The 24,919-nt window shown below is 47.3% G+C and overlaps 1 protein-coding gene across 2 annotated transcripts; it reads right to left on the bottom strand.

Moving 5' to 3' along the window:
* Window positions 1-6,630: 6,630 nt before the first annotated feature.
* LOC136640777 (keratin, type II cytoskeletal 5-like) lies at window positions 6,631-18,554 on the bottom strand. 2 transcript variants are annotated; one of them, XM_066616093.1, is made up of 9 exons: window positions 18,042-18,554; window positions 13,567-13,781; window positions 12,643-12,703; window positions 11,283-11,378; window positions 10,365-10,529; window positions 9,235-9,360; window positions 8,289-8,509; window positions 7,287-7,325; window positions 6,631-6,874 (listed from the first exon to the last, which is right to left on the bottom strand). In XM_066616093.1, exons 1-9 carry the CDS (start codon window positions 18,552-18,554, stop codon window positions 6,631-6,633), a joined length of 1,680 nt encoding a protein of 559 aa, XP_066472190.1. The 2 variants fall into 2 exon arrangements, with proteins under 2 accessions (XP_066472190.1, XP_066472189.1); XM_066616092.1 differs by having other exon boundaries at window positions 6,631-6,917; window positions 7,291-7,325.
* Window positions 18,555-24,919: the final 6,365 nt, after the last annotated feature.

The following is a 24,919-nucleotide window of genomic DNA, read 5'->3' as shown; positions in this document are numbered from 1 at the left end:
AGCAGCAAGTTCACTCTGATGCTGCAGGTGGTTTTGGGTTTGGAGTTTATTTTAGAGGGGCTGGTGTTCTGCCCCTTGGCCGGATGCAAGGGTTTTGGGAGGGGTTATCGCAGACCTGACTTTTCTAGAGCTGTTCCCCCTTGTGGTGGCTGTTCATTTATGGGCAGAGGAATTTGCCAATTCTACCGTGCATTTCTGGTGCGACAACCAAGCTGTTTTGTTTGTCGTTAACCAACAGACGTCCAACCCGATGCCCCTTTGGCTTTGGACCCTTGGCTGTGTAGAGCGCAACATGTAATTTGGTCTGCGCTCGCGCCTTTTACCCATCACAGCCATCACAGTAAGGCAAGGGAATCTGAGGCCTTTCGGGCAGCCCTGGCCTTACCCCAAGTCTGGCCTATTCCTCCGGAGCACCTTGATGTGGTTCCTTTTATATTTGCATGGCATTCATGTATGTTGTAGGTCTTTATCAGTGTATTTGGCAGCATTGGCATTCTGGGCCAAGGCCTCAGGTTTGTTGATGCTATTACGGACGTTAGGGTATGCAAGTTGGTCGAGGGTTTGAAGCGGATATGTCCCCCTAAGCCTGACCGGCTCAAACCCATTACCCCCGGGATTTTGGTCAGGTTGATTGATCGTTTTGAGGTGCTGTGTTTGACTCCTTACGAGTCCTTACTGTTTAGAACCGTCAGCATTGTTGTTTTTTGGTGCCTTCCGCCCCAGTGAGGTTTTATGTGCCTCAGCGGGCGACAAATCTGGAAGGAGCTTACAGCTGCAGGACATAGTTATTAAGGCTGCACGGTCACTATCACCCTCCGTCATTTGAAAACCGACCAGCGGGGGGTGGGTTTTAAAGTGCAACTGGGCCTGGCACAGAACCTAGCCTTATGCCCAGTAAGGACACTTTGGTCTGATTTGGCTGTGCGTCCTACGGTCCGGGGTGCCTTGTTCTGCCATGTGATGCCTCACCTGTGACGTTTTTTCCAGTTTAGGGTCCTTTTTCGCAGGGCAGTGGCGGACCTTGGGTTCCGGGCGGAAGATTACGGCCTGCAGTCTTTCAGGATTGGGGCTGCATCGGCTGCAGCTGATATCGGCCTCCCAGCCCGGGACGTTCGGAGGATTGGCCGTTAGCGCTCCTGCGCATTTAAATATTACGTCAGAGAGCCGAGGAGCACTGAGCAGGCTTGGCTCGGCCATTTCCCCCTCCCCTGGTGGTAGGGGCGAGGGGTGATGCAGATACCACAAAAAATTTCTGGGTGACAGCGGTTCGGCGCTCTTTGTACTGGCATTGCCAGGTGCTATGTAGTTAAGTGATGCATGTTTCTGGAATTGTGATTCCTGTTTCTTCCTGTCCACAGGTTCAGGGCGGGAGCAGTTCGGGTCCTTATATGTGGCCACGCCATCGTTTTCTGGGCAAGGAAGAGGGCAGCCTCCAGTAGCTTTGGCACGCAGTTGCAGCTCGGTTCCTTGGCTACCATGCAATGGCTTGCACGGCGGGGAATGCTGTGGGATCAGCTTCTTCCTGCATTTTATGAGTTTGTGCATGTCCATTCCCCACCTCACATCGGCGTTATACACTTGGGAGAGAACGACTTGGGCCAGAGGACGACTCTGTCCTTGAGGCTTCAGGCCTGCAGCGATATTCTCCACATTAGTCAGCGTTTTCGCGGGACGGTCATCTTATGGTCTGACCTCTTGTCTCGCGGAGTTTGGCGTTATGCCTCTGATGTTAAAAAGATCGAACTGGCTAGGAAGAAGGCAAATTCGTATGTGAGGCGGGCGGTGCTCCTTCACGGAGGCGGTGTCCTTTCTCATCCAGGCATCAGCTATGATGCGCCCCGATTGTTCAGAAGCGATGGAGTACACCTTTTGCTGTTGGGCAATGATGTTTTTCTTCTTGAATTGCAACAGGGCCTGCGGAAATTTATTTCCGTGTGGGGCGGTGGGGCCAAGCGCTAGGCTGACCCCCCGGGTGGCAGGTGTCGTGCGGGGTTTGGGTAGGTAAGGTCATATCGGTGTACACCGCAGGGTGGCAAGGGCCAGGTGGACTCCACGCTTGGTCATGCTGACATTCCCGGCTGGGTGGCGCAGGCTGGATGAACCTTGGCCTGGCCTGGTGGTAAAGGTTCGCTCGGGTGGCCACCCTGCCCCTTCGGGGTGACAATGAAGGGGGCGGCAGGCTTGCACTGACGCTGCCCAGAGTCTGGTGTGGTCGCCCAAATCACTATAGGGGGAAGTAGACGGGCAGCTCCGTTTCCCCCATGTCGAACCCGCATGACTTATTTGTTAGGCCCTGTTGCAATCTGAAGTATATTTAAATAGTTAATAAAGTGGCCCTTTGTACCATATGCCCATGCCTGTGTCTTTATTGAGGGGTGCTGGGTAATACTCTCCTATAGAAGGGGAAAGGAAAAAGGGGGGGGAAAAATCCCTGCACCCAGGAAGCCAGCCTCTCAAAGAGGTGGGTAGGCTAGAACCACTATGCTATCTAGTTCTCTCTGTGGAGGAAATTTCTCTGTATGGAACATTCTGCCTTAAGCAAGTGGGCATCCTGTGGTCTGACATAGCCAAGACACGAGTTTATCCCCTTCATTGGAACGGCGCTTTATCTAGCCTCTGGCAGAGAGGAGGGCGCTCTTAAGCAGGGACTGCCTGATGCGGCCAGGCAGCGTTAACAAGCAGGGCCAGCCCCGCTATGAGGCTGACTAAAGCAGCCGCTTCAAGCAAGAGCAGAGGAGGTGGCAAATGGAAGAGGGGCACCCCTGTTCAGCGTCTGCCCTTTCCTGCTGTTTCAATCAACATGCCAATCTTTTCATTAGCTGTGAGTGACAGCAGTGGGGCAATAGCCACCTTTTCCTCCAGCCACTGTGGCAGCAGTGCAGTAAGAAGCAGCAGCAAGGCAACCTGAGGAATGGAGCACTCCGCCTTCTTGTCCATCCAGCAAGGTGGCCAGGCAAGTGAAGAGGTAGACCACCACTGGTCATCAAGTCTTCCTCTGGACATCCACTGCTTGTCCCATGGGGGGCATAACCAGAAATATGTGCTGGCAGGAACTGCACCAATTCAGGCAGCACGCCCACTTGGACAGCAAAGAGGGCCAATTCGGTTTTTGACTTTTGAGGGGATTTTTGATTTGTGAAATTGGGGCTTTCCAGTACTTCCCTCCCCCATCCTTCATTATTATCTCTGACGCTGTGGGAGCCACAATCTCATCTCTCGAGCTTGGGATCCTTGCAACCTCTCTCTTCACCAACCCATGCTTGGTTCCAACAATAGGGGAAGTTACAGTTTGAGTATAAACCTGAAAAAATACACTCACACCAGTACAAACTAAAATCTAAGACCGCTGCCTACAAACCACGACAAGGTTCCTGCAGGCCAGCTGGCCTTCCCTAGGGTGTTTGGGTCCTCCATGTCCCTGACAGGGACTGTCAGCTTTTGTTTAAATAATCAGAAGGCATACATAGGGCTCACCAGGCCTCTAGGATCATGCTATAGGCTTCTATCAGTTGCTTAGCTCCACTTAGCTACTAAGAGAACTTCTGACATCTCCTTTACCCAGAGACACTAAACATAAGATCCATGGGCCACTCTTTATCCAGTCCATGGCATAATTGGTTTCGCCTACCAACACACCACTTCTGCCAAGGCGCTGTGAGGGACAGAAGGAAGGAGGCTCTGAAGACATGAAACCCTGTAGGGGAGTGGTTCTCGAACTTTTCCAGCTCGCACCTCCCTGATCCTTGAGGCCATTGGCTAAGCCATTGGGAACTTGCACAGAGTTCTACCCCTAGGGCAACCAAAAACTAGTAGGCTTTCACCACGTCTCCAATCCTGTAGCACAGGGTTTCACCCATAGGTCCTACCAAGCTGCAAGTTTTAATATGTAAGGGTTGCCAAACCTACTTCAAACCAAAGTGAACTATCAGCGTAGACTGGAGCACTCCAGTTTAACTGCACAGTTGATGGGAATATGTGCCAACAGAACCAATTTATGGAACATCCCTGCTCTGAAAACCAAGACTATGGTATGTCTTAAGGAACATTGTGTTTGTTATCAAGCCATGTTCAATAAAATACTGGTGCAATGCACCTAGATTCCTGTTTGAGTGTGTTAACCCCTCTGCGTTTCTATGCTTTTTGCACTATGCTATGAGGAGTCATTGGACTAAAACATGCAGGTTAAAGGGTGGCAACTATATAAGTGGTGTAGCATGTTGGCCATGAGTGTGAACTGATAAGTGTTGGGTTCAAATGTCACTCATATTCCTTAGCCATGACATTTTGAACAAATTGCTGGTAATATGAATGTTATAGTGTTCCGTCTTACAGAGTTGTTGCAAAGAGCATGGCCAGGCAAGATGCCTGCCACAGTTCAAATATCCAAAGCAAGTGCTAAGTGTATCTTAAAAACCGCTTCCCACCTCTGTTTTGAGGAGTTATTGAAAAGAACAAAACGAGACAACATTGTAAATTACAAGATGCATTTATTAGACACAACAACAACGCCCAAAGTGAAGGAAGGTTTACATAAGAACATAAGAACAGCCCCACTGGGTCAGGCCATAGGCCCATCTAGTCCAGCTTCCTGTATCTCACAGCGGCCCACCAAATGCCCCAGGGAGCACACCAGATAACAAGAGACCTCATCCTGGTGCCCTCCCTTGCATCTGCCATTCTGACATAACCCATTTCTAAAATCAGGAGGTTGCGCATACACATCATGGCTTGTACCCCATAATGGATTTTTCCTCCAGAAACTTGTCCATTCCACTTTTAAAGGCGTCTAGGGTAGACGCCAGCACCACATCCTGTGGCAAGGAGTTCCACAGACCAACCACACGCTGAGTAAAGAAATATTTTCTTTTGTTTGTCCTAACCGCCCAACACTCAATTTTAGTGGATGTCCCCTGGTTCTGGTGTTATGTGAGAGTGTAAAGAGCATCTCCCTATCCACTCTGTCCGTCCCCTGCATAATTTTGTATGTCTCAATCAGGTCCCCCCTCAGGCGTCTGTTTTCTAGGCTGAAGAGGCCCAAACGCCATAGCCTTTCCTCATAAGGAAGGTGCCCCAGCCCCGTAATCATTTTAGTCACTCTCTTTTGCACCTTTTCCATTTCCACTATGTCTTTTTTGAGATGCGGCAACCAGAACTGGACACAATACTCCAGGTGTGGCCTTACCATAGATTTGTACAATGGCATTATAATATTAGCCGTTTTGTTCTCAATACCTTTCCTAATGATCCCAAGCATAGAATTGGCCTTCTTCACTGCCCCCACACATTGGGTCGACACTTTCATCGACCTGTCCACCACCACCCCAAGATCTCTCTCCTGATCTGTCACAGACAGCTCAGAACCCATCAGCCTATATGTAAAGTTTTGATTTTTTGCCCCAATGTGCATGACTTACTGACATTGAAGCGCATCTGCCATTTTGCTGCCCATTCTGCCAGTCTGGAGAGATCCTTCTGGAGCTCCTCACAATCACTTCTGGTCTTCACCACTCGGAAAAGTTTGGTGTTGTCTGCAAACTTAGCCACCTCACTGCTCAACCCTGTCTCCAGGTCATTTATGAAGAGGTTGAAAAGCACCGGTCCCAGGACAGATCCTTGGGGCACACTGCTTTTCAACTCTCTCCATTGTGAAAATTGTCCATTGACATCCACTCTCTGCTTCCTGGCCTCCAACCAGTTCTCAATCCATGAGAGGACCTGATTTAATTTCTCTGCCATCTCTAAGTCTCCTTTTATCTCCCCTTTCCCTCCCTCACCATCCAGAGGGCCAACCGCTTCTCTGGCGGGTTTCCTGCTTCTAACATATTTGAAGAACCTTTTATTATTCCCCTTAATGTTGCTGGCCATGTGTTCCTCATAGTCTCGCTTAGCCTCCTGTATCACCTTCTTACATTTCTTTTGCCACAGTTTAAGTTCCTTTTTATGTTCCTTTTTATGTTCCTGCACAGTTTAAGTTCCTGCATTCCACCAGGTTTCCGTTATGCCCACTATGTCAGTGTTTTCCCTTGTCACCAGCCATTCCAGTTCTCCCATCTTTGCTCGGAGACTTCGGGCATTCGCATAAAAGCATTTGTACACAGAATGCCCCAGAATGGGCTGCATATTATCTCCTTTGTCCCCGCATCCTCTCACTGTGCCAAACCATCTATCACATCCCATCATGCTACCATTCCCAATTTCTTCTCCTACTCTGCCTTTGTTTTGTTGTTCTCTAACCTCCCCATCCTCATCCCATAGGGATGAGGATTCCCAAACCGGATGTCCCTCGGCTCCTGTCAGCTTTCCCCCAGTCGTTTCACATGACTTAAGCAAGGACAGATTATGAAATGGTTTGTACAAAATTTGAGAACTTAAGGATTTTGACTCCAACACAGGAAACAAAGAGGGAGGGGCTGGGCAGGGGACATAATTACTATTCGTGCAAGAATGAATCATCTGACCTGAAATGTTTTGTACGATACATTGCCCAGAATAAGAACGCACTGAAGGTCTTACAGTAGCTATTCACACAGTAGGCTAGAGACAGGTTTGTGTGTAATGTGTAGAGAGGGGCCCAAGTGAAACATGGTTCATGCGTTACATTTTCATTTTAAAACACTGTGAGTTTGAGCTTTAATTTCTGTAGCTTCTCTGAGTAGAGGAGCTTGAAAACTTCACACTTGAGCCACTACCACCTCCAAGGCTCACTCCACCGCCAAGGGTTCTTCCACTCCCAGAACTGAATCTGCCTCCAACGCTACGTCCGCTTCCAAGGCCAACACCACAGACTCCGACACCAAGACCGCTGCCTCCTCCCAGGCTGAGACTGCTTCCGCCTCCATAGCCAAGACCGCTTCCGCTGCCATAGCAAAGGCTGCTACCAGCAGATCCTCCCCGTGTGACGGTGGAAGAGACGACCGCTATGAATAGAAAACAGCACACGCTCAAGACTGGTGGAGGATTTGCGCACTAGTCGGCCCAAGTAAGCGAAGTGTGACGTATTCCTTGGCCTACTGAGCCAGCCAAAAGAGGCTCCGCTGCAAGAGCCTTTCAGCCAGTGCAGCTTCATCAGCCACGGCACTGTATGGGTGCAGGAAACCACCCAGGATGTTGAATCAGTGCGGAACCTGTGCAGCTGCATTGCCGCAAATGCAGCACATGTGGTTTTACCTTAGAAAAATACAGGCAAAGAAGGGAGCAGCCTTCATATACAGAAGCTCAAAGAACCCCTCCAGTACCAGTGCAAAGCTCTGGTCCCCAAACATGAAGAAATGTTCTTCCACAGATACTTACAGACATTCACTGGACCCACTCCATCGCCAGACAGCCTGTCAGGAAACAAACCAGGAGAGGTGAGAATTCAAGAACTGTCTGAGCATCCGGAGCTAGTTGAAAAGGGGCAGATTTCTTTACAAACAACCTAAGGGCAGGTATTTGCGTGCAGCCCTGGCTTCTGGTAAGACCGGTGACTTCCCCTTCGATATGATGCTATGCTGCACACTCTTTGCTGGGACCTTTTAGGAAATTTTGTCTCTGCACAGTAGACTCATGAAGAATTCAGGAGAATATAAAGCATCCAAAATAACCTGAGGTGAGCCACTTGCTGGAGCAGCACACCCAAGTGTCAAGGAGGGACAGTGTTTTCTCTCCTTTGGGAATTTTCCCCAAAAAGATTGTAAGGGGGCCCAGGTCTTGAGAGTCAGCCAACACTGGCTACCTGGAACTGCTGAATGCAAGAAGAGAGGCATGACCTCAAGATGACGGATAGCTAAGGGGGGAAAAACTCAAAAGAGCCTGATCCTGGCATACCAGTCTTGGGGGAAAGCATGCAAGAGTTCTGCACCCAGGTGGCCCGGTAATGGCCAATTGTGGCATTAGGCATCACAGACTCAGACAGTTGCAGATCTCTTGCAGTTGGCCAAAGCAACAATCGATTGTTCTCCTGCCAGTCTGGACAAATGAACCGCTGGAGGTCTTTGACTGCATATCAAGTCCAAGAAGCACCAAGGAGGAGGAAGGAAGAGAAGGAGAAATGCTTTCTCCATCTTTTCACCCCTGCAAACCAGAGTATGTGCTATAATGCCATTTCCTGCATGGTGTGGAGACGCCGTCTCAGTGCTTCATTGTTGATCATGGACAGACCCTCCCCGATTTAGGTTCAGTGGGCAAATTACACAAGGCTCCCCTTAACACTGTGTACAGAAGACAAAGCTAATCGTTATTCTAGGTTAATAAACAAGGAGCATAAGGACATGAGTTTGGACTAAACGCTGGGATTGTCTCTCACTGACCGCCATTCCTCTCCTTCCAGTAGCTTCCTGTAGGTGGCAATCTCAATATCTAGGGCTAGCTTGACATTCCTCAGGTCCTGGTACTCCTTCAGCTGCCGGGCCATGTCTTGCTTGGCTTTCTGCAGAGCATCCTCCAGCTCAGCCAGTTTCTGCCTGGCGTCTTTCAGAGCCAGCTCACCACGTTCTTCTGCCTCAGCAATAGCTGCCTGCAGATTGGCACACTAAGGGAAAAAAAGAGAAGGATTAATGTAGGTTGTAAGTTCCTTTGAATGGCGCAGGACACCATGTACATTGATAGAAATATATATGCATAGCAATAACCAGAGGTTCCACATGTACCTATAGTGAGAAAACACTGGACAACCTTTCTCCCCCCCCCCATCATGCTACTGTACTGTATCATACAGCGGAATAGGAAAAAAAGTCCTTCTTGATTATCACATCAGTAATACTGGTGGTGAGTGTCATTGGACTATGGCAGTTAAAATGACATTGATATGGAAACTCATGCTCATGTTGATGGTGATAACAAAGTACTACTGAGATAAGTGAAGAAATGGGCACATGGAGGGAAACCAAAATACAGGTAACAGGATGGCTGATAAAGAGTGGAATTGGAACATTAGACCATAACGGATGTTCCTTACTCCTTCCAGCCAGGACAGACACTCTGTGAGACCTGGTGATAATATTGGGCAAGTAATCTATCCTCTTGCCTGCCCTTCCCTGAGAAGCAACAGCCGGTTGTTGGGCATTTGTTTTCAGAAGTCGTTTCCATTTCTAAGAGTGCAGCATCCAGTGAGATATCGCAGGGCAAAGAACCCAGTCTTATCTTGTGGGAATCCTTGCTCTCCATGGTTCCTGACTGAGCAATGTTGGCGGAAGGCAAGTCTCTCTGAAAGGACCCCAGATGCATTTTGCAGCTGCCTGTTCAACAATAACCTACCTGCTTTTTCACATTGTCAATTTCAGCCCTCAGTCTCTGGATTTGTCGGGTAAGATCTGAAATCTCTTGCTTGGTGTTGCGGAGGTCATCCCCATGTCTTCCAGCTGTTGCTTGGAGTTCTTCATACTACAGCACAAAGAAAGCACGCACGGCAACATAGTGTTTAGTCTGAAGCAATAACCTATTTTGACCATATCATCTCTTTGTGTGGATATTCTATCAATTTAAAACAATCTTGGTCTTGGTTTACTGACCAAGCTAGAGCTTGGTTTACGGCAGATGGAAAACAAAAACGCCACATCATTCCACAACATAGCATGTATATTTGGTATATTTTAACAGCAGAATGAACTATAAAAAATTCATAGCATTTACAATTACTGTATTTGAAATAGTGGATCTCATTTGATTTCTAAACACAAGACCTCATTAGCAGTGGCTTATTAGTAAGAGTGCTGCACATGCTAATTATGTGTTCTGTACAGATGGCCCAAATGTGAAACAGTCAAGAAATGGGACTTGTGGGGTAATGAGGGCCAGTAGGTAGGGATGGAGATTTGGGACTGGGCTCCACTGAGCAGACCTGCACAGACAGTGACTCACTAAGCCAAACAGTCTGATAAAAATAGGTGATGGGCCACTAAGCTCTTTGATATACCTCCTGGTTTTGCTGCCTGCATTTGGTTTGGTGGGTGCTGAGTTGTGGTAGCCTGCAATAAGGACAGACATTGAACCATTTCATATTCTGGCCACTGAAAGCATCTCTTAGATTCCGTCCAGCCTCAGATCCTTTCCGAGGTAGTACCTCTTCAGATAATACCTTTACTTCCATTCAGTGGAGCTTTTCATTTTTGAGGTTTCCAAAAAGTGATGTTGCTTTCATCTTTTTAAATTTGACTTTTGTGATTCTCAGGAAAAGTGATTTTTTTTTTTTTTTTTTTGCTGGACCATACCAAAGCAATGCTATAGGATTCAAGCTCGGATCAATTGTTCTAACTTGAGTTTCCTTCATTGGACAGAAAGGTGGGATATAAATTTCTAAAATTTCTAAAATAAAATAAGTGTCTCTTGCTGTATTTCTTTAGAACTGAGCTGTAGCATTCCTTTGTGGTTTTGTTATCATGATTTACCTTGCTTTGGTACCAAGATTCAGCCTCAGTCCTGCTCCTGTTTGCAATGTCTTCATACTGAGCTTTGACTTCAGCAATGATGCTGTCCAGGTCCAGGCTGCGATTGTTGTCCATAGAGAGAACCACGGACATGTCAGATATTTGAGTATGCATCTGTGACAGCTCCTGCAAACGATACAACCATATCCTATTCAGAAAACAAGCATTACATACAGAACTCAGGAAATTCCCAAATCAATTATTTTCCATGCAAATCCAGTTTCTCCAGTCATAAACAATTGTGCCTGTTTGCATACAATATACATAATTTAAACCACAGTCCTAGGCATGTCAGCAGTAAGTCCTATTGTAGTCAGGTGGCTTACTCCTAGGAAAGTGTAAATAGTACTGCAGCCTTAATCTACTTTTAGGTTCCTGTTTCAAAAAATGTGGGATTTGGAAAGTCCCAGAGCAATAAATGAAGATATGTGGGAAGCTGATATTAGACTTCTGGGTAGTGCCGGCTTGCTACCAATTTGTTGGCCGTGTCACACCCCAGAATGCCTTGTGGCACTACAGCCAGTGCTTGCTTGTGACCCACCAAAAATCAGGTTGTGATTCGCTTTCTCACCCATGGAAATCCAGCTTAGTCAGCTGCTGACATTTCATGATATCCTGCCAATATATTTCCAGGTTTACTGGTTCTATCAGTAAGAGCTAAGAACTTGAATAATTAGATCCTCAGGACACTCCCCAACCAGATACTTCTGGCTCTGCCACAAAATAGGCAAAATCTGATGACCTTTCTAATTGGGAGACAAAAAACACCAATGGATCACTTTGTACCTACTCTGTAGCTTTTGGTATCTTTGGCGGTCCATGTATGTGAATGAAGAAACACAGAACATTTCCGTTTCAGAGAACAGGAAGAATACTTACTTCATTGTACAGGGCTTTTAAGAATTCAATTTCATCCCTCAGGGAATCTGCCTTAGCATCAAGCTCCACTTTCTTAATGTAGGCAGCATCCACGTCCTAAAAGAAAGGTAAGATATTGTTGAAGTAGATGGTCAGAAGCAGAGGCAGTATTGTAGGACAAAGCAATCCAGCTCATTGGGTATTCATTGGGTATTCATTATGTGCTAATCCTATGTCGAATCTGGTTGCATAAATGTCATGGGCACTTATTGTTTAGTGCAGGGGTGTCAAACCAAGGCCTGGGGACCAGATGAAGGCTGCAGAAGTTCTTTATTCAGCCCCCAGGCTCCCTCAGCACCACCATCAGCTGCTCTCAGCTGCTGAGCTGAGCTCAGGAGTCACTGCTGACAGGGTGGCCCACATGATAATTGGGCTGTCCCTTATCTTGAAAATATGGTCAAGATGTGCATGTTTTCTCTTCTGTCATTTGCAGTTGATGAGTTCCTAAGTGAAGAAAATGCTTTTTTCTGGTCATGACTTGCTTAATGATGTCTTTTCTTGCTTAATGACATCACTTCCAGCCCTCAGCAGGCATCATGAATGCTGTTTCGGCCCTCTAGTTGAAATGAGTTTGCACCCCTAAGCTAGTGCACCCCTAAGCACCCCTAAGCTAGTGCTTTTGACAGCACTACTGACAAGTGCCACCCCTTCCATTTTGTGAACATTTTGAAACGATATTGACCAGGAATGTCAAACATAAGGCCTGCAGACTGAATGTTACCCCTGGAAGCAATTTATTGGGCCTCTGTTATAACTGGGCTTTCTCCACTTGATAATTGGGCTCTCTCATATCTTGAAAACATGGTCAAGATTTACACATTTTCTCTCCTGTCATTTGCCTTTAATGAGTTTCTAAGTGAGAGCAAAGTGCTTATTTCTGGTCATCATCTGATTAATGATGTCACTTCCTGCTTAATGATGTCACTTCCAGCCTTCAGCAGGCACTGAGAATGCTAACCGGCCCTCTGTATGAAACAAGTCTGACGTCCCTGATGTAGGCTCCCACAGTTCCTTAAAAAACAGAGCAGGCTGGTATGGCTACCTGCTTCTGACAACAGAATTCCCAATGTGTTGAGAATGTTTAGCTTTCTTTATAGAGAGATATGTTAAATTTAGTTGTTTGCAAGGTATGTGCTCCCACCCTCCAACACTCTTGCAAAAGGCTATGACCCACAATAGTAAACTGAGAGGCCAATCTTATCCACATTTTCTTGGGAGTAAGCCCCATTGACTCTAGTGGGACTTACTTCTGAGAAGACATGCATAGGGTTGGGTTCTGATTCTCTTCTGCAATATGATTGGGCTGTCCAGAGACACTCACCTTCTTGAGAGTGACAAATTCATTCTCTGCACTTGCGCGCTTGTTGATCTCGTCTTCGTATCTGTTAGGGCAGGGCAGAGAGAGAGAGAGAGAGAGATGGTGTTTTGTTAGCCAAATAAGTGAGAGGTGGCTGCAACACTCCAAGGATTTGTGAATGGTCTTGATGATGCCCAAGATCATTTTAAATCATAAGTGGCCAACCTGCAGCACAAGTGGGGCTGGTGGTATTCTAGTCAAGGAGTTGGAACTTGAAGCCCCATAGACTTGGCTACCTCATGCAACTAGGCCTACATTCCAGCTAGTGCTGAAACAAAATTTCTCAGAAGTGTTGATAAAATTGGATTTTAGTTTGACATTTATGGAGGCCACTAGTGTGTTGAACAGCCCAATGTGACAGATCCACAGGGCAAGAATATTCAAAAATATATAAGGGCTCAATCCTAACTGGCAGTTATGCCAGTATAGGTGGCCTGGAGGGTCGAAACATACCATAAAGCACTTTTGTGCCTCCTTAGGCAGGAGCTGTGTTGGCGCATTCAGCTGCGCTGACGTGCGGATGGAGGCAGAAACTTCTGCTGCAGCTCCCGTGCCGCCACTTGTGTCGGTGCACGTAAGGTTCGAGGAGACCCATAGGGGCATGCAGCCCTTACCCACAGGTAAGGGGAAGAGCTTTCCCTTGCCCTTGGTTGAGCTCCTGCTCGCTGCAATCCCACGTTGGATGCAGCGCAAGCCTCCTGGCTTGCCTGCTCCAGCACGGGTTAGGATTGCACCCTAAATAAAATAAATGGCCACAATTTTCCCTGCAGTTGTATTTAAAGCAATACTTGTTTTTGTGATTCCGACTTTGGGAGCAAGATAGAAAAGGGGAAAGAGGTGTAGAGAAGAAAATAGAAACGGAGATTTTTACAAGTGAGAGATTTTTACTTGTTCTTGAAGTCCTCGACAAGGTTTTGCATGTTGTTCAGTTCTCCAGACAGCCTCATTTTGAGATTCAGCACGCTGTTCAGCTGTTTCCTCAATATATTGATGAAATTGTCAAAAACAGGTTCCAAGTTATTTCTCGTGGTTTTCAGGCCTTGTTCCTGAAGCAGAGTCCACTTAGTTTCCAACACCTTATTCTGTTGTTCCAGGAAGCGCACCTGGAAGCAAAAAGATCCAAAACATAATATTTTAAAGTCAAAAGCTCAGTGGAAACCTGACTTTGGAAGCCTAATTACTGGCTGATATTGCAGTTGCTATAAAGAACATATAGATGTCATAGGTAAGTTTCCAGACAATGACCCCTCACACTAAAAATACGTAGTGTGAGGTAACAGAAAACATTGAGGAAACAAGACTTCTGTTCCATTGACTCCTCTTCGTACTATTGAGTCATTTCTTTTAAGTGGTAAGGTGGGATATGAAGGCAGTACTTATAATAAATAGTATATTCAATTAGCGGGAATGATATTTTCAGAAATGCATAATCCCACTTCATTGTAGCCCTGCTTTAACAATGCCCAGCGCTTTGGGAAACTCCAGGTGGAGTCCATCCAATCTAAAGGCTCTGCACTTGAGGACCTGGACTGACAAAGACCTTAAGCACTTCTAGATAGATAGGTAGAATGGCATATATGTCGCTCATTACAAAATATCAAACTTCTGTGCTAAAATAACTTGCTCCAACTTATATGCACCTTTGCAGGTTGTAGACCTCTGCTTCTTTATTCTGTTTCTGGGGTGGGGTTAAGGGCTATCGGGGCCCTGAAGGTGTGCCCTTTCTGCCATAGGAGCAACTCCATCTTCAGCTCTCTGCATGGTCCTTTAGCCAATTCCTTACCTTCCCCTGAAGACCCACTTCTTCAATAATATTTTTCTCCATTTTCAATTGGGCTCAACCTAAGAATTGCACTACACATGGCAGACCCTATATGGAGGCGAGCAAAACATTTGAGCAGTGGCTTCATGCTTGGATGTCAAGTGCACCATCACTTATCCTCCACATTGCATGGAGAGTCATGATGCCAGCTCCAGTAACTGCCAGGAACCAGTGGCAATGGCATGGAGTTTCTGTCGGTCACCCAATTCCAGCAGGGTGATCGAGGTTGTTAAGCTGGGTCCCCTCCTCTGTGGGGCGATTGGATGAGGGCTGGAGCTGGGCGGATGCAGAGGTCTCTTAAGGTTGCAGCACCAGCCCTCTTTGCATGTGGGCACTGTATGGACACCCACCTGCCCATATAGCAGTCTGAGCTTTACTGGTTGCCGTTTGGGGCCGGGTAGGAATTTTTTGCTACCTGCCAAGATTGGCCAATGGCAGGTAGTTTTTTCACTACCCCAGACTGTCATGGGTCCAGGGGTTTGTTCTCCCCTTATAACTATCATCGGTCACTTTATGAGGGCAGGTGGTGCGGGTGGAAGGCGTGAGACGGAGCTGCGTCGCCTACAAATGGGGCGCGGCTTGGAGTCGAGTGCACGTCCAACCTGGGGGACAGATGTGATTCTGGCGACGCCCCAGGGGTCCTGCCTCTGCACCACAAGGGGCTTCGCTGCCTCTGCGATTGCAGGTCTCGGCCCCCCTTCTGTACTGAATAAAATGGCCCTTTCTCCCATGTTCGTTGTCTCAAGTGTTCATTGGACAGTGTGCAAACAAAAAGTGAATAATTCATGTGCTGAACAGCTCTATACATTACTATTCTCTCACAGAGAAGCTGAACAATTGGGAACATAAGAACAGCCCCACTGGATCAGGCCTTAGGCCCATCTAGTCCAGCTTCCTGTATCTCACAGCGGCCCACCAAATGCTCCAGGGAGCACACCAGATAACAAGAGACCTCATTCTGGTGCCCTCCCTTGCATCTGGCTTTCAGTCATAGCTCATTTCTAAAATCAGGAGGTTGCGCATACACATCATGGCTTGTACGCCGTAATGGATTTTTCATCCAGAAACTTGTCCAAATCCCTTTAAAAGGCGTCCAGGCCAGATGCCGTCACCACATTCTGTGGCAAGGAGTTCCACAGACGAACCACACGCTGATTACAGAAATATTTTCTCTTGTCTGTTCTAACCCTCTCAACACTCAATTTTAGTCGATGTCCCCTGGTTCTGGTGTTCTGTGAGAGTGTAAAGAGCATCTCCCTATCCACTCTGTCCATCCCCTGCATAATTTTGTAGGTCTCAATCATGTCCCCCCTCAGGCATCTCTTTTCTAGACTGAAGAGGCCCAAACGCCATAGCCTTTCCTCGTAAAGAAGGTGCCCCAGCACAGTAATCATCTTAGTCGCTTTCTTTTGCACCTTTTCCATTTCCACTATGTCTTTTTTGAAATGCGGCGACCAGAACTGGACACAATACTCCAGGTGTGGCCATAGATTTGTACAACGGCATCATAATATTAGCTGTTTTTTTCTCAATACCTTTTCTAATGATCCCAAGAATAGAATTGGCCTTCTTCACTGCCGCCGCACGTTGAGTCGACACTTTCATCGACCTGTCCACCACCACCCCAAGATCTCTCTCCTGATCTGTCACAGACAGCTCAGAACCCATCAGCCTATATCTAAAGTTTTGATTTTTTGCCCCAATGTGCATGACCTTACACTTACTGACATTGAAGCGCATCTGCCATTTTGTTGCCCATTCTGCCAGTCTGGAGAGATCCTTCTCGAGCTCCTCACAATTACTTCTGGTCTTCACCACTTGGAAAAGTTTGGTGTTGTCTGCAAACTTAGCCACCTCACAGCTCACCCCTGTCTCCAGGTCATTTATGAAGAGGTTGAAAAGCACCGGTCCCAGGACAGATCCTTGGGGCACACCGCTTTTCACCTCTCTCCATTGTGAAAATTGCCCATTGACACCCACTCTCTGCTTCCTGGCCATTTTTCAGCAGCTGTTTTTTTGTCCTGAACATGTCCTGAAAATTTTTCAGCAGCTGTTTCATTGGAGGATGTTAGATAGAATGGCCCTAAGAGATTCCTTCCAAGAGCCTCTTCTTAAATATTTGTATCAGAAGGTCATACTGTATTTATAGAAGGTATTCCCGAAGTGGATGAAATAAAGATATGGAGCTTCTTCGCAATAAATCACTGAACACTTTTTACAAATCATTTAGCCTGGCTTTTGGGGTTGGGGCAAGCCAATACAGCACCAGAGTTTGTTTTCCTATTTTTTTTTTAGGCTCTTTTAATTTATTTATCTTTTAATCAGGCTTCCCAGACTGCAGCCCGAGGCACATTTGTCTAGCTTCTTGACATCAATCAATCAATCAATCAACAGTATTTATATACCGCTTTTCAACTAAAAGTTCACAAAGCGGTTTACAGAGAAAAATCAAATAACGTAAATGGCTCCCTGTCCCAAAAGGGCTCACAATCTAAAAAGATGCAAATGAATACCAGCAGACAGCCACTAGAACAGACAGTGCTGGGGTGAGGTGGGCCAATTACTCTCCCCCTGCTAAAAAAAGGAGCACCCACTTGAAAGAGTGCCTCTTACCCAATTAGCAGGGGTAAATGTGGAGATTCCTTATTCTGAGTCCCATCCTTGGGATTCAGTCCTGAACCTACTTACCTGGGAGTTAGCCCCACTGAACTCAATGGGACGTGCATCTGCATGGACATGCAATAAGGTTATGGTGTCCAGTCTAGTAATGTCTACGTGAACTGGCTCTCCAGGGTTTCAGATGCAGGGGTCTGTCTCAGTTCTTCCTGGAGAAGCCAGTCATTGCCACTGAACACTACAGGCTTTACTTCTAAGTTTCTATGGACAGAATTGGGCTGTTACTTTGAGACTGTTTCAAAGCCTTGAGACTTTGGAGTGAAACAAACTATTTTTTTCAATGAATGAATGAATGAACCACTCAAGTCTCATCTTGCGTGCAAAATTAACAGTACAACTTGATTATTCCCTGTCCATCACTATTACGAGTAATCATGACTCACCCCTCTTTACAGCCCCGTCCTGTCTATCAAATATAAAGACCTCTGAGCTGGAGCCACATCATTTTTTGAGTTCCTGACATTCCTGGATCAGCGCTGCCAATTCTTTTCTAGCTGACCCTGGATATACATCTTTAGCAGCAGCATAACACACAATATTAACCAAATGAAGGAGTGTGGGGAAGCCCCTTGAAAAATATTATGCTTTGCAACATCTTTTTTTTTAATGCCTCTCAGACTGTTCAGGTGCACTGCCTTGGAATTCATTTGAAGCTATTCCAATCATTTTATTTCCCTGCAACATTTCTTCATGGCAGGGCTGCTTCTGTAAAAGGCACAGGAGGAGCAGATCCAATCAAAGTTGGCAACCTTGCCCAGAACCAGCGCAAGACCAGCTAACTTGAGGCAGCAGTTAGAACTGGAGGAGTTTCAGCGAGTGCAATTGCCACTGAAATAACAGGAGCGTATGAAATTTCATTTCTCACCTTATCGATGAAAGAGGCAAACTTGTTGTTGAGCGTCTTGATCTGCTCTCCTTCCTCTTTACGGACTCTCTGTATATTGGGGTCAATCTCCAGGTTGAGAGGGGTCAGCAGGTTCTGATTGATGGTCACTTCTTGGAAGCCACCAGGTGGGCAAACCGGGAAGCCACCCCCAACTAATCCAAAGCCACCACCTGCCCCACTGCCAAGCCCATACCCGCCGCCGACACCACCACCAAGCCCGTATCCACCGCCAAAGCCGCTTCCGTAACCGCCTCCATAGGCACCACCAACAGCCGAGATCCTCTTAGATCCAAGATTGTAAAGGCTTCGGCTGCCAAAGCCGCCACCACTACCACCACCACTAACCCTACCAAAACTGACGCCACCGCTGCCACAGGCTCCCCCTCTGGATACGGTGTGGGAGCTGAAGCTCGTGCGGCAAGTACTCGGCACAATGGCAGAGGAGTTACTGAAGCCTCTCCTCTGGATCTTTACCCTGGCTTGGTGAGACATTTTAGCTGGAGAGGAGCAAAAGAATGAAGATGCAGACGGAGAGAGAGAGCGCACACAGCGGATCAAAGGGAGGCGGACGAACTTGTTTTCTCTAAGACTTCAGCGCTCTTCTTTTTATTTATAATGTCAAGGAAGTGGGATTGGTTGTGACATCACTCTGCCATACACACCCATCCCAAAGCTGAATGGAAGCACCGCAATCTAAGCAGGTACGCTTGTCATTTGGGCATGATGATTACCTTTCCTACGAACAATGGAGATAGGCAGTGTTAATGAGTTCAATTTGTACTCCAGCAGGAGAACATAGTGGCAGGGACCAGAGAAGGTGATATGCCTTTCTCCAAAACCAGTTGCTCAAGCCCATGAAGAATACTGCCTGTTCTTCATTCCCCCCACCCTCGCCTTCTTGTCTCAGAAATAAATGCAGGGATTGCCATTCCTCATGCTCAATTATTCACATAATCTAAAGTGAATGAATCTTCAGGACATAAGCATGAAAAATCCCCAAGGACAAGTCTTTTGCCCGGGCAACATGCATTGTGCTGACCTTGAACCATCAGACCATTGTAAGCTCTGTAGCTGGAGGGGCTGAGGCTGGCAGGAGGCCCATAACTACCAGCATGTTCTTAGCAAGACTCCCAGGGGCAGTTCCACTGCTGCTTCTGCTGGGAAAATTCTGGGCACTGGGAGTCTGGGTGGTGAGTGGGCTTCCAAGACGACCAAAGGGAGAGCTTCTGTTTGAAGTTAGTGTCCTGCTGCAAAGACACACACACAGTGCCAAGGGGGATGCTGGGTGCAGAGGCAGAATCTGCTCCAGATAGAATCTGCTCCATTCTCCAGATGTCCACAGTGAAAATTTTCATTTCTTTGTTTAACCCCATTTCTGCCCAGCCCACAGGTGCACACATTTGATCCCTGTTGCGTAAATGCAACATTGGGCAGAAGCGGTTTAAAGACCGGCAAAAAGAGCCAGTTTCAGGCACTTAAGCAAACTCGCATATAATATTTAGAGGATGAAACTACTTTGTTCCTCAGAAATCTTCTATATGATTTTTTTAATATAACATCTCCGTATATTTGGCAAATTTTGCCCTTCAACACCAGCATGTGCCAGTTAGTAATTTCTCAGTAACAATCAATATTTGACAGCTTCTGACAGCTGGCACATAGCAGAAGTCAGCATTCCACAGCTGCCTTTCAATCACATTTTGATATACTTCATTACTACGTTCAGGATGCAATCCAAAGAGTGCCCTAGGCTGGCACAAGTCCCCTGTGCGGCCTCCCGGTGTGGCAAGAGTGCCATAAGGCACTTCTGCATCACTGGGTGAGTTGGGTGGCCAGTGCAAGGGTCTTAAGCCAGCTCTAGAGACCAAATATGGCCCTTGCAGCACAGGTGGAGGGTAAGTATGTGCCGGCAGCGGGCCACCTGTGCGGGCGTCTGGGGAGGGCAGGGGGAGGTGTTCTGAGGTGGAGGGAGGGCAGGTAGTGGGTGGTGCTGTGGACGGACCGAGCCTGGAAGGGGGATGGAGCAAGGATCCATCACTTAGAACGAATCCTAACCCCCTTCCTGGCAGCCCAGTCTAGAGCTGGCCTGCTTGGATCTGTGCCACCTCTAACCCCTTTCAGGCTGCTGGCGTGTTACCCAGGAGAAGGGGAGTCCATTCCCCTTGCCCCGGGATGTGCTGCAGCCAACCCCAACCCTGCTCTGGATGTAGAGCAAGTCAGCCAGCCTCCTTGTTCCAGCACAGGATAGGATTGGGCGGTTATTCATTCAGCCAGGACATGGCTCCTGAAATTGGTGAAATACCCCCAAAGTAACATTTCAAACTGTTATGTCAGAATTTCGTTCTGAAATTTGAGGACTTGCTTTGAAATTTTCTTTCACATCTATATTGTATCAATTTGCAGTGCAGATTTGGGTTTTTGCTGCTGGGATCTGTGTGTATATATACAGACTATGAGCAGTAACTCACCACCTCTGTACACACCTATAAGCTGATGGGAGGTGAAGGATGCTTGTTCTACCATGTGTCAACTGTAATTTAAAGAAATTCAAGAACAGTCCCTTCCTGTCAGACACTCAACCTTCTGGAGAGGCATTTTGTGTGCTTATGTAATACAACCAATCATTGCTGCCTACTCACACAAATCTCACATTCACTGTTGTCTCAGCCCAGTGGCTAGCAGCAGTGAATGAGACCTATTTCTGGAGAAGAAAGGTTCTAAGCGTGTGAGGAGGGAGCCTCCAACCACCAGGTGTTCTTTTCCTTTCTGAGGTGCCATCCTACCAGCTATGCAGAGTTTTAATGTACCAAGTTGTTTGAATGCCCCATTATGTGCCTTTTGTAGGGCTTTCACCTCAACTCTTACTTGTTGACTCATATGAGTCTTAAGAGATAAATCATTCAATTAAACGCATGCAATTTACTCAGAAGTACATCTCATTGCATTCAATGCTGTTTACTCCCAGGATGTGAACAGCTTACATCTGCCTAATGCAGAAAAATAGAAGTTAAAGGGAAGAAAAAGAATATCTTGTTTATGGACAATGCACAGATAGGTGACAATGGTTACAATTTTGGAAAAGCATCCCAGCTTCTCTAAAATAGATGGGGAAATGCCTCTTCTGAAATGATGCTTACCACTTGTAGTTTGGAGAGATTTTTTTAAAATTTATTATCCCCAGTTAAACAGTGAGGCCATATTTTTAATCAATCAAATATTCTTAATCAATTAGTCTAGCCAAATGATGAACCCCAAAGTGCAAATACTCAAAGAGGTCCTTTGTTTCTGAGCACAATCAATATAAGCAGTGTAACCAGGGATCACCCAAGGTGATTGCCACTTGTCTAAAGCTCCTGACCTGCCCTCACTGTGCACCCTCCCCCCAAAAACTGCACGATTCAGCCCTCCCCACCTCCTCATGGGGTCTGTTGCAACAAAACAGAAAGCGTTGGACATACTGGCAGCTCCCAGCTGATTGGTAGTGAGGCAAGAGGGTAGGGAAGTGGATCAGAGAGGCTCTGTCTATGGTGGACTGAAGGGAAGGGGTGTCAGATGGGGAGAAGGGCATCTCTGTCTGTTTGCCACTCCCTGCAACCCACTGCTATACACAAGCTGTATCATCTGCTTCATGGATGGGCCAGCCATGGGCATAGACTTGGATTGCTCTCAGCCTTGAGTGCTGCCTCCTTTACATTTGGATTCTTGGCTGTGTGGAAGCTGAAATAACTAAGGAATAACTAATCCAGCATATGCTGAGTTTATGAGCAGGAGGTATGGTCTAGAGGGTAGAGCCTCCGTTTGCCTGAAGATAACATCCACAGGTCGGCAGTTCGAGGCCACTGGCACCATGAATGGTGAGACCTTGAAGCAGCTGACAGGCCGAGCCCAGTTATTCCACCTGCTCTTTGGTGTGAGCGAAGAAGCGTCTTGGCTGCCCTCCATGTGAGAGATGAAGGAGCTGTTTGTCAGCTTGCATGGGAGGAAACCAGAGGCCAGAATGTGATATCAGATCAGAAAGATCCATCTGAAATGTTGTGGTTCTTGAAAGATAGATCCTTTTTTCAATTGTAAAAGCCTTACGGGGATTTAGAATAGCCTGGCTTTGTAAACTGCCTTGAATAAAGTCTGAGGAGAAATCTGACGACCAAGAAAGGCGGTATAGAAATACCTGTATTATTATTATTATTATTATTATTATTATTATTATTATTATTATTATTATTATTATTATTATGCTCACAAAGCTCCCCATGTTCCCGGCTTATTCAGAGAAGAGGCGATTCATGCCAGATCTGTTTATACAGGCAGTCTCCTAGGCACCTACTACAGGCCAGCCCATTGTCTGTCTGCAAGTTGCAAGAACGGAATGCCGTGAGAACTTTCTTGTGCTTGGTTGGTGCCATGTAAGTTTGCCATGTGTAGTTCGGTTCTGAGAAGACCTGAGACTGGCTGTCTGTCTAGAATCCCGTTGTGTACCTGCACGTCTTTGTGGTCAAGGGAGCCTGGGCCTTCCCCAGCTAACCAGGGTTTTGGTTTCTGCTTTCCGCCCTCCTGCTAGCCTCTCTCCCACCACACACTTGCCTTTTTGCAAATGCTTTGACAGGCATTGCATAATTACATGTTCTTGAAGTGGGTTCCTTTCTTTGGCTTTTGTGTTTTTTCTCCCATGTGGAGAAACGTAGCCGAAACAACTGCATGCTGGGACTTGTGTGTTCAAAATGACAGATTTTGTGTTTGGTAAAACTGCTTACAGTGTTGACGCTTGTGGTTGAAAGGTGGGTATTTGTGCAAGGAGGGCTATGAATTGGCAGAGGTGGGATTGGCAGTGGTGATAAAATGGGGTGTGTGGAAACTTTACAAGAGTAGTTGTGCTACATATTAGTTCCTTTTTCTGTTCCCTGCTGGCAACTGTCAGGATCACCATCTGCTCTCCTGTGCTGTTATTCCGCAGCATCCTGGCCTGATGCAAGTCTGTGTACAGGTTACCCCTTGCAGGAGCAATGGTTTTTTTCACATATAACTTGATCCCATCGCTGTTAACTAGCAAAATACCCAACAGATGTGACTGTAGAAAGAGGACTTATGTGTTGCTTTGCAAACCATAGAATCATACAGTTGGAAGGGACCTTGGAGATCATGTAGTCTCACCCTCATCCCTGTCCAGGGCAGGCAACTACAGTATCATAAGAACATAAGCACAGCCCCACTGGATCAGGCCATAGGCTAGTGGTTCTTGAACTTTTCTGGCTCAAGCCTCCCCTGGTCCTTGTAGCCACGACTCCCCATTACAACACCTCACCTCAGTTACCCCCAAAATGGGGATGAAAGTGTTATAATTATACACCAGAAACAAACAAAAAAAGCTGCTAGCACTCTGAGGCTGCAATCCTAAACACACTTACCTGAGAGTAAGCCCCATTTAACAAAATAGGACTTACTTCTGAGTAGACCTGGTTAGGATTGTGCCCTGAGTTTGTTAGCAGCACACCTGGAAGGTTTTGGAAAGGGGAGGGGGAGAGAAGTGATGAATTTGCTGGGGGAGGGGACGACTTTGTTTTGTGTTTATCTGCTAATTGCAGACTGAGACCTAGAGACTGTTTGGCTGGAATCCTAACCCCTCCTTTCCTAGGAGTAAGTCCCATTGAACACCATAGGACTTACTTCTGAGTAGACCTAGCTAGGATTGTGCCTTTTGTCTTACAATAGCTGCCAATAGAGTACCCCCCCCCCCCAAAAGGAGGCAGGAGGAAAAAGGGATGGCTGAAAAGGAATGGGGATTTTTTTATTTTAATCAATTTTTGGAGACAAAGCCATCTTGGAGACAAAGTGGCTTTTTTTTCTTTTTTGAAGGGGGAGGAAAAAGAGAAAGGTGAGGATCCTGGGTTAAGCTGATACAGACCCCATGCCTATGTAGGTCTACTCAGAAGTAAGCCCCATTTGAGTCAATGGGGCTGACTCCCAGGAAAGTGTGGAAAGGATTGCAGCCACACCCAGCAAGATTACAACTCACCCCAAAGTAGATGGCAGCTCATACACATACACCCAACATGCAGATGCCACCCCTGTTCCCCCCAGGCAAGACAGAGGGATGCAGGCTGGGGCATTTGGACACCCCCCCCCCCCACTAGGAGCAGGCTGGCTCCTTCCTTCCCAAGCAGAGGAATGCTCTGCACTGCCTGTACTTCAAAGCCTTCCAGGAGTGCCCCTGTGCTGATGAGATGCAGCACCTCTGCACTCTTCTCTCCTCCAGCCTTGACCAATCCCAGGATGCCCAGGGTGAGGGGCACACTGGGAAATGTAGTCCTTGGGGCGAGGTTGCACATGGAGAGAGCTCCATGATGAGATGCAGTACCTCTGCCTGCCTGCCTGCCCAGCCAGCCTTCTCTCCCACCTCCCCACACCATGTTTCCCACGCCCTCCCAGCCTCCCACCACAGCTGCAGAAAAGCAGCAAGTCAGCAGGCAGCACATGGAGCAGAGCAGAGCAGAGCAGCCTCTCCCCCGGAGATGCCTGGCGACGCCCCTGGAGGCTAGCCATTGCTCCCTAGGGAGGCACAGATTGAATGCCTCAGCTATAGGGGAAGGAGCAGGCCAAGAGAGGGAGACACTGCCAAGGGTACGGAAGAGTGGGCCCCATCCAAGTCACACTGGGGAGAGCCGTGGGGGGCAGCGAGAGAGGGAGGTCAGCTGGGGTGGGTGGGAAGGCGGCCATGGCGACTCACGCAGCACCACCTTCCCTCGCGCTGCCTCGTCGGGTGGCGTCCCCCTCTCGCCACTGCAGTGCGGAGGGGGCTTCAAAGGCTTTACTGTGCAGCACACGCCACGGGCGGGACACGACTCTGAGGGGCAACGAGGCTG

Source organism: Tiliqua scincoides, chromosome 2 (genome assembly GCF_035046505.1).
Source record: "Tiliqua scincoides isolate rTilSci1 chromosome 2, rTilSci1.hap2, whole genome shotgun sequence".
Classification (NCBI taxonomy): Eukaryota; Metazoa; Chordata; class Lepidosauria; order Squamata; family Scincidae; genus Tiliqua; species Tiliqua scincoides.
The sequence above is the reverse complement of the archived record's forward strand: the minus strand, read 5'-3'. Positions and strand labels throughout refer to the sequence as shown.